Genomic DNA, 8,965 nt, shown 5'->3' on the forward strand with positions numbered 1-8,965 from the left:
ATGGAAATAGATTGAACAGAGTGTTACAAAGTAAACGTGACCGGTATGATTGTAACAATCATTCATATCATAATCCCATACCTTTATTCGACCAAAGCTAGAGGGTACCCGATATCAGCAGTTAATACATTTTCAAAATGAGAAAAGGAAGACTGAGAAGTACCATCCAATCTCATAATAAGAATGGAATAGAATATAAGGTGTGAGGGTAGGGGTATGAGGGGGGGGGGGGTTAGGGTGAGGAGGAAACGTTGAAGTCTGTCAATTAAGGGCAGGGGCTGTCCCTTTTAAATAAAAATATTAAACTATTTTAAAACATGCGTGACGTCTGGCATCCTAAAAACAACATCACTGTGAAGTAAGTCCAATAAAAATGGACTCAGATGTCCTTCTACTAAAGCACATTGAGGTGGGGCCTCGTTTCAGTATCAACGGAAAGGTATCCGCCCTAGTTACCTCCGTCCTCATGGGAAAATCATGTCACCCTAGAAAGTTTCTCTTACATTAAGGATTCTGCTAATTTCCTATAATTATGGTTACCATGACAACCGATATGAATGCGAATGGTACGTATTGTAGAATGGTGGGTCTTGTGTCTTTTTAGAGGTCAAGTATTTGAGAGGTTACATCGAGACGGATTGACAGATGAGTCTAGTTTTGACGTTTTTGTTTGTTTGCTTTGCTTTTATTACTCCGTTCAAAATAATACGTCGGAAGTATCTTCCTCTTCCTATCTCTCTCTCTCCCTAAACCTAATATCCCCACCCCCTGTCTTCCTTCCTCTCTCTCTGTCCCTCCCCATTACTTCAACCCCCCCCTATGACTCACCTTTGTAGTCTTGTAAAAATTTCCTAATAAGTTGACCGATTTAATATTGTGAGAGAGAGAGAAGTATTCATGTGGTGTGAACTTGTTGAATTTAATTGCCCCAATATCCTACTTTTTTTTAGACATCTTTTCTTTAAAATCTCTCTCAATTTTTTTTTTCAGGAACAAATTTATTTTTCGTGGCAGCTCACGAACTCGGACACAGCTTAGGGTTAGGCCATTCAGACGTAGAGGGTTCGCTGATGGCGCCCTACTACCAAGGATATCAACCTAATTTCAGATTGCACGAGGATGACATGATGGCTATCCAGGAAGTTTACGGTAAGCTTAGGATTCGAATGATAAACTGATTAAAGATAGGGTTAATCTCTTCAGTTGTAAGGATATCAACTGTGTAAATGACATAATAAACATTTTAATGGACCATTATGTCAAGAGCAAACCGCGTAAGATGCCGGTTCCTGTCAGCTTCTACCAAGATTTGCAAATCCATTCAGTTTATTTTGATTGAGACGATAAACAAAGTGTGTGAACTTGATCAACTTGATCACAATAGTTAAAAACATATTCTATAATAATACAGATACCTAAATGCGTTAAAATAAATAATATTAGTTTTACGATATTTTAAAAACTTATTATTAAGAAAAACATTTCACTAATTCTATTGGCTCTTTACGATTATCATAGATGCAATCAAAATCTTTCCCTTGATCTGCATCCCTCCCTTTTAAAGCACATCGCATTAAATTATGTTCTGGTCGATGTCATGTGATTCAGCTTTTAAAGAAAAAAAAATATTTCAAAGCATTCTCATTCCTAAGCCTATCAACATTTTTTTACCTGAAATTTTCACAAAATTTCATTATGGAAATGCTACAGCGCCCCAATGACAAGCTCGGTCGCTTCGCTCTCTCTTAAGATAGATAAGATAGATAGATTAGAGTTTCTTCGATTTTTTTACACGTCCTGCGTCCCCCCCCGAAAGAAAATTCTGCTAATGGACATGCGCTTGAGTCTTCCCTTTTGATTAATTTTTATTAACTTAGTCAGAGCTATATTTCAGTTTACATTGCAAAATAAACTCAGCCCGAATTCGTCGATTGACGTAGGCAAACATTTCGATAAAGAAAATGAAATATGAGAAATTTGCCTCGTGAACCATCCCCTTTGTAGTGCCACATTTTTTCTTCTTTTATCCACGCTGATTACTCCTCTGTATGTCTCTGGCCGTTTCATTGTTTTGTACACCTTGGGTCCTTAACATAAACTTAATCCCCCTTCACTCCAGATGAAGTTCCCGCTTAGTCGTTTAAACTCAGATGAAAACCTATTACACGGCGGCAACTTCGTGCATGCTATGTCCGCGCCATGTCCTTGTGAAGTTCATGTTGCGTGACCGGTGTTTCCACTAAGTTTATTTTACGCGCCATAGCGGTCCATGATGCGTCGAAACGGTTCCGGCTACGTTCTCCATCAAGCAGATTGCGCGACTTGTTGTACTTTCGTCTATTTGGACGCAGCGAGAACTGAGTGTGCCTGTTGACCACGTAGTGGTCATGTAGTGGCAGTACAGTAGACATGGACAGACGCATTGGCGGCGGAGCAGAGGATTATCTTTTGTGTTTTTTTTTTTTGGGGGGGCGCCTATTGTTGCGTCCCCCCCCCCCCCCAAACACAAAAGATAATCCTCTGCTCCGCCGCCAATGGGACAGAGTTGTTGTTACGTTCTTTCCGTGTCCGCTACGTCTATGCTACGTCAATGGAGCTGGTCTTAGGTGCTTGCTCCTCCGCTATGTTAACCCTAAAAGGCCACGGGGGGCACAAATTTTGAGACCAAATTTGCCATGCCCGATTACGCGGTTACGAAATTACGCAACATTATGTAAGACCCATGTCAGACCCAAATTTACGTACAAATCCAATGCAAATTGTGTATTTAGCCAAAATTCATAAATGTATAACTATTTCTACTTCTACTGATTAAACTTGATTGATTTTGTCTTGTTTATGATCAGGTGGAATCCGTGAGACCCCTCTCATCTGTGAGAGGGGTCCAAATAACCCGGCTCTTTTAGGGTTAGGATGGCGTTCCCGCTGCGTGGACTTTTGGCACGTTCAAAGTCCTCGTAGCGGATATTGAGTCTCCGGAGATAATAATAATGATATAGGATATTTATATTGCGCATATATCCACCTTGTTAGGTGTTCAAGGCGCTCCTATATTACCCGGCTAAGCTAGGCGTTCATAGCGCACACAGCTTCTTAAGGAATTACTTCCTACCGGTACCCATTTACCTCACCTGGGTTGAGTGCAGCACATTGTGGATCAGTTTCTTGCTGAAGGAAATTACGCCATGGCTGGGATTCGAACCCACGACCCTCTGTTTCAAAGTCCGGAGACTAATCCACTGGGCCACAACGCTCCACTATGTCCGGATCATGCAGACTACACATCAAAAACAGTTCTCGCTACACTCTCAGTACGCTTTAGCAGTTCCCACTGTGTCTTAGCCCTTTTCCTTTGACTCAGCGAGATCTGCATGGACGTAGCGTTGGCGTTATGGGGGGGGGGGTATTAGCGATTGATGACGACAATGATGTTCGTAGATAAGACGATTCGATTTTGAAATACGCCAATCTTAATCATAGCACCAAGACTATAATAAAACGTAATTAAGCGACCATCAAAGATTATGAACTAAAGCATTCCTCATTTTTCTGTTATAGGTCCCAACCCTAACCCACCAAGACCGACACAAGGATACTATACCCAACCACCAATGGCAACATATTACCCTAGTTATGGTGGAGGAGGTGGTGGCGGTGGAGGTGGAGGTGGTGGTGGTGGTGGTGGAGGTGGTGGTGGAGGTGGAGGTGGAGGTTCTAATTACTGTACAATGAACTTTGATGCCTTAGCAAATCTACGAAGCGAATTGTATGCATTTTCGGTAAGTTTGTGAACCAATCAGTGAACAGCTTTATAATAATTTAACTCAAGCTACGGTGGTTGTAGAATATGTACAAAATTTATCTCACATAATTAGACTAAGCTTATCTATCAAAACCCACTGGCGTACAGATAGGGGGGGGGGCATGGACCCCCTAAATTTTTCAAGATCAAGCAAAAAAAAATTGTCTAAATTTTTTACATCTAGCTTCGCTCGTTCGCAACTTTTAAAATATTTTGCCCGATACGCCATGTCTGGCCCCCTCATTTGGGTGTTCATTGCGCCACTTTTCAAATCCAACTGATTCAATGAGAATCAACGATATTAAATGCAAAGAATTATATCAAACAATTTCTTTATAGTTCAAAGTAATTTCTTTAAAAGTGATTAAGAAAATTGGACAAATTCAGTGAATTACTGTAATTCAGTTCATTATTACTGAAGAATGTTTTTTTCCAATGAAGTCCACTAGACTTGGCTTGTGAAAATATTTCCAATCTAAACTGGATTTAGATTCCTTAATAAGTTTGTCAACATACGTAGTAAAATCACATTAAATCATGGCCTATGATAGAGATAATACCTCTTATCAGTGTCTCCTTGATAGTATCCTTTGTAATTTCAAGGAAATTAATCCTCATAAAAAACCGTGTTTTGAATACGTTTTGTCCTTGGCTTTTATTTCGCGATTATACTCGAGCTCATTATCCATTGCCCACGCCCCCGCCCTGCCCAGTGCCAATTATCGCCATACCTACGCCTTTAGAATTCGCATCCTCTTTTCTTAAAAACATGCTTTTGAGAACACTAAAAGCGATGTTTTTTATCTATCTTTTTGAAGCCCGGGCGGGGAGGCGAGGGGGATGCGGATGCTTCCCTTTCTTTGTATAGCTTTTATAATTAGAAGGAAAATAAACAAGCCTTTTGAAGTATTATACAAAAACTTTGCACCTGGCGCAGGCCGGGAGCATCCCCACCCCCATCGCTACATCCTGGATTATCTTCATTGTTTACTATCAAATCTGTCTTTTTTCTACGTAAAGGCCTATGCTTGCACCATCAAAAGTAAAAAATAGGAATCTTAACGATTGTTTTTTTAATTTATTTTTGTAATGATTGCGTTGTTAGCATTTCGTCATGAATAGGCCTACCAAATCCAGACACAGATGCTCACTCGAACATACTTGTTCGTGACTATGAATAGCCAATCAACAATGGCGTACGTTGCTAGGGGCGGAGCTTAGTATAGCGCGAAGATTTGAGCTTGCTGAACGAGCAGAGTGTCAGAAAAGTTCGAACTGACCGAAAAAAAAACACTCGCAGAAAAACTGCTTTTTCGACACTTTTCCGTTATCATTTTCGATTGATTTTTTGACAGAGTATACTTGAAACATTAAACATCCCTAAAATGTAAAAATAAAATTTCGACATTTTTAAAGATTTGTAGCATTTCCAAATTTTCTCAAGTTGGTATCGAGCGAGTTCTGTCTGATTTTGACATGACGCATCACATTTGTTCTAGTCAAAATTTACCCAGCTTTAATTAGTAGACGACAAATCTTCTTTCATATTTACACTTATATATTAACCACAAAATCACACATGCACCAACAACGCGACACGTAAAACAAAATTAATTACCGTTTGTCGGTGATGATGATGTCTTCTAATTCATATTTTCCTTATTGTTTTTTAATTCTTAGGGTAATTTATTGTGGCGTTTCCGCAACAGTCAGTTACAACAGGGTTATCCAGTACGTATATCAGCGTTTTTCAGAAACGCACCAAGTAATGTTGATGCAGTATTTGACAAGCCTGGAGGCACAACAGTCATTATAAAAGGTAGGGATGGGAATTACCTTGTAACAAATATATCATACAACAAAAGAGGCTATATGACTATAATGATAAATATAAATAAAAAAATATTTTGTTGCCGTATCAGATAACACGCTATGACATTATTTCAACATGTTCAAAATGGTTGCCAAAATAGACTGCTTAATAATTATTTGAAACTTATTATTTTCTCACTGAAGAAAGTATTATAGAAGGATTAAATATGGTTTATACTTGAATATTACAAAAATCATATTTATTATTATAAAATATAAACGCCCCTTCCTCTTCGTAATTGTATATTTTAATCCTTTCCCTTAAGCATTTCCCCTCTTTTGACTAGCCATTATCATGAATATGTACTAATTCTACCCTAGATCCGTATTTCGTGTTGTTGCGATTCAAATACAGTCTTTAACATATTCATCTACGTTAAATGTCTTTATAACAGGTTGACTTCATTGTTTAATATCCATCTTCTCTTCATTTATCTTCCAGGTTCACGATATTGGGAATACAGCGGCGTAAACCTCAAGCCAGGTTTCCCGCGTTCTCTGGGTCGTATGGGTCTCTCTAATGGTGTCAATGCAGCATTCACCTGGCCTCAGGATAGGATGATTTACATATTCGCAGGAGAGGAGTATTGGGGCATGTACAACTACAAATCGAGAGTAGACAACAATGAATATCCACGGAATGTTCTTGAGGATATACCTGGACTACCTCTTGGGTTTACCTCTGCATTTTCATCGAGATGTAAGTTGAATATTGAGATGACACCAAGGCAGTCTCATAATCAGTACCCCTATCCACCAGTGTGGATACAATGCAGGATACCAAAATATATTAACCCTTACCCTATTTATGCTACGAAATAATTATCACCCTTACGATAATATAATTCCCAGCATATCAAATCAACTAAAATAGATTGGCTTGCAGGAAGAGCTGAAAATGAAAGGGAGAATCTGAGAGATGATGTTTCCAATGAAATAATGATAGATGTGTGAGTTGTTTGTCGCTTTGTCTGTTCTTGTTAGTAAGGACTTGAGGACTGTAGGCCTTCATTGCTGGGGTGGTTTTTTTTTTTTTACATGACATCAATTCTATTTATCTTTTTTTTCTTCTATGTTTGCAGCTGCTTCTTATTTTGTACGAGGTTCTCAGTACTGGCGTTACGACCATAACTCCGGGGCTTTAAGTCCTGGTTTTCCTCGCAATTTTCACAACGACTGGCTCGGCTGTGGAAAACCACAACTACTTGGAAAGAGTGCCGCTTCCAAATCAGACGGAGAGGGCGTTAGTCACGCGCAGGTTCTCAACTTTCATCCAATGCCGATCGCGCTTTCAGTTCTGACGGCAATGTTATCACAGATTGTTGTACTGAATTTTCAACATATATGACGTCGTCTACTAAAAAGTCTCTTCGAATAAAGCTTTCAGAATGAGAAGGATTAATATTATTGACTGTCTAAATATACTGTATCTGGAGCCGTGAAAATCATATAATCGTCGAAAAAGGCCAGATAATAATATGTTATTAGGGATTCATTGGACGATGATTGACCCAGCTAACTTTTTTTTTCACACACAATAATGACAATGCAAAATTCAAGGTTCAAATATTCACAACGCTTTTTTTTTTAAGATACTGATACTCTTGATTTTCTTTTATTTGCCATTCTAAATACTGATTTTAGATGCGACTCTCTTGGAAGGAAATGGATATTTCTCTGTGGAATTTAAGTGGTATATTAAATCAATATAATATTTATTTGGTGAAACTCCTTTAGTATAAATGTGACGAAGACGAATACATTTTCTTTATTTAAAAATCTGTTTCAATCATATTAAAACCACATTTCAAAAAAATTGTATATTTGTTGTGTAGGTGCAGTTATTGCTAAAGATATTTAGAATGAATAAACAGACGCATTAAAATAATTAAGTCGTATTTTTCTTAAATCATCAGTTTATAAAACCACCTATGTGTAATATCATGACTTACTATACTTCGCACTTTACAACTGAATGCATTTCATTAAAATTCATGTGATACGCTTGCAATTCATTTATGACAGTACTTCAATATGAGAGATCAAAATTATATTACGGAATTGTCAATAGACATTTCATTAACAAGTTAGTGTGTCAACAATATTTATCTAACTTTTTTTGAAATTGTAAATATCATTTTCACATCACGAATGACATAGTAATATGATAAAAATAAGTGCAACCACCCTGCTAACAGTCTAAAACACTGTTAAAGGGTATATTACAACGATGGTGGGATTAAAACTTGTGTGATGCATTTTAAAAATATAAAATGCCTATGTGTGTCTTAATTTGTATAAAAGAATTGTATACATTTTTGTCTTTCAAGAAGCTTAATTAAAATGTGTTTATGCACCATAATTTTGTTGTATCAGAGTATTCTTTTATCATATCAGTAGAAAAATAAATCAACATCAGCCATCGCCCGGGAAGGATCCATGAAGTTATACGAAGATGACGGACATAATTATTTCTTTGAATTAAAATTTAGTCTGTTTCTGTTTATGGTAACTCCCGTAGGAACTCGGCAGGACAGCGTTTTGCTGGTAAACGCCAAGCTGGTATATAACCAATTATCTAGAAAACATTTTACGTCTAGGATAATCAGTCATAGTGGCTGGCCTTATAGACGACAGATATTACCCTCGGGCCTTTTTTATCAAAGTGGAGACAATGGCAGAGTAGGGATTCGAACTCACAACCTTACGATTATGAGTCCAATGCTCTAACCACTGGACCACACGACCCGTGTCATTAGTAGAGCAAGAATCCGCCATCAACAATGTGTATGCCTGTTATAAATCTGTGACACACTTTATGTTAATAGACCTGCGCTCACTTCTGATTTTGCATGAAAATATAAAACCAATAACAAATGTATGGAACATAGACACTTGCATGTACTGTATGTATAAATTTCAAATCATTTAAATGTAGGATAAAAGAGCACTGCTGATTAAATACCTTGCTTAAGGACATAGATGACGTAGACGGGATGCAGACATTCATGTGTCTCGTCAGGCGCCTTAGACAACTCGACTACAGCATTTTATGTTGCATGTGTTGTGCATACAACCGACAACTTCTAAGAAATCAATCACAACTTTAAATATTACCTTTTAACTAGATTTTTTAAATAGTGCTTTGCTTGTTTGTTGGGGGTTTTCCTCTCTTTAATTGTCTTCATTAAAATCGATTTCAAGTTGGGCTTAATATGAATCATTTGGTTCGGTGTGTCGTATAACTTTTTAGAAGCTGTAGGTCAAGTGTAAAATTTAATAAATAATGAT

At 37.7% G+C, this 8,965-nt stretch overlaps 1 protein-coding gene across 1 annotated transcript in view; it reads left to right on the top strand.

The window, feature by feature from the left end:
* Positions 1–8,034, top strand: part of LOC129253599 (matrix metalloproteinase-24-like) — a 31,033-nt gene extending 22,999 nt beyond the window's left edge. The window contains exons 5-9 of the mRNA XM_054892027.2: positions 991–1,149; positions 3,559–3,779; positions 5,483–5,621; positions 6,117–6,374; positions 6,757–8,034. Coding sequence (XP_054748002.2) covers positions 991–1,149; positions 3,559–3,779; positions 5,483–5,621; positions 6,117–6,374; positions 6,757–7,022 — 1,043 coding nt within the window. The 3' untranslated portion in view covers positions 7,023–8,034. The remainder of the gene's footprint in view (positions 1–990; positions 1,150–3,558; positions 3,780–5,482; positions 5,622–6,116; positions 6,375–6,756) is intronic.
* The last annotated feature ends 931 nt before the right edge of the window (positions 8,035–8,965 follow it).

This window comes from Lytechinus pictus, chromosome 2, assembly GCF_037042905.1.
Source record: "Lytechinus pictus isolate F3 Inbred chromosome 2, Lp3.0, whole genome shotgun sequence".
Classification (NCBI taxonomy): Eukaryota; Metazoa; Echinodermata; class Echinoidea; order Temnopleuroida; family Toxopneustidae; genus Lytechinus; species Lytechinus pictus.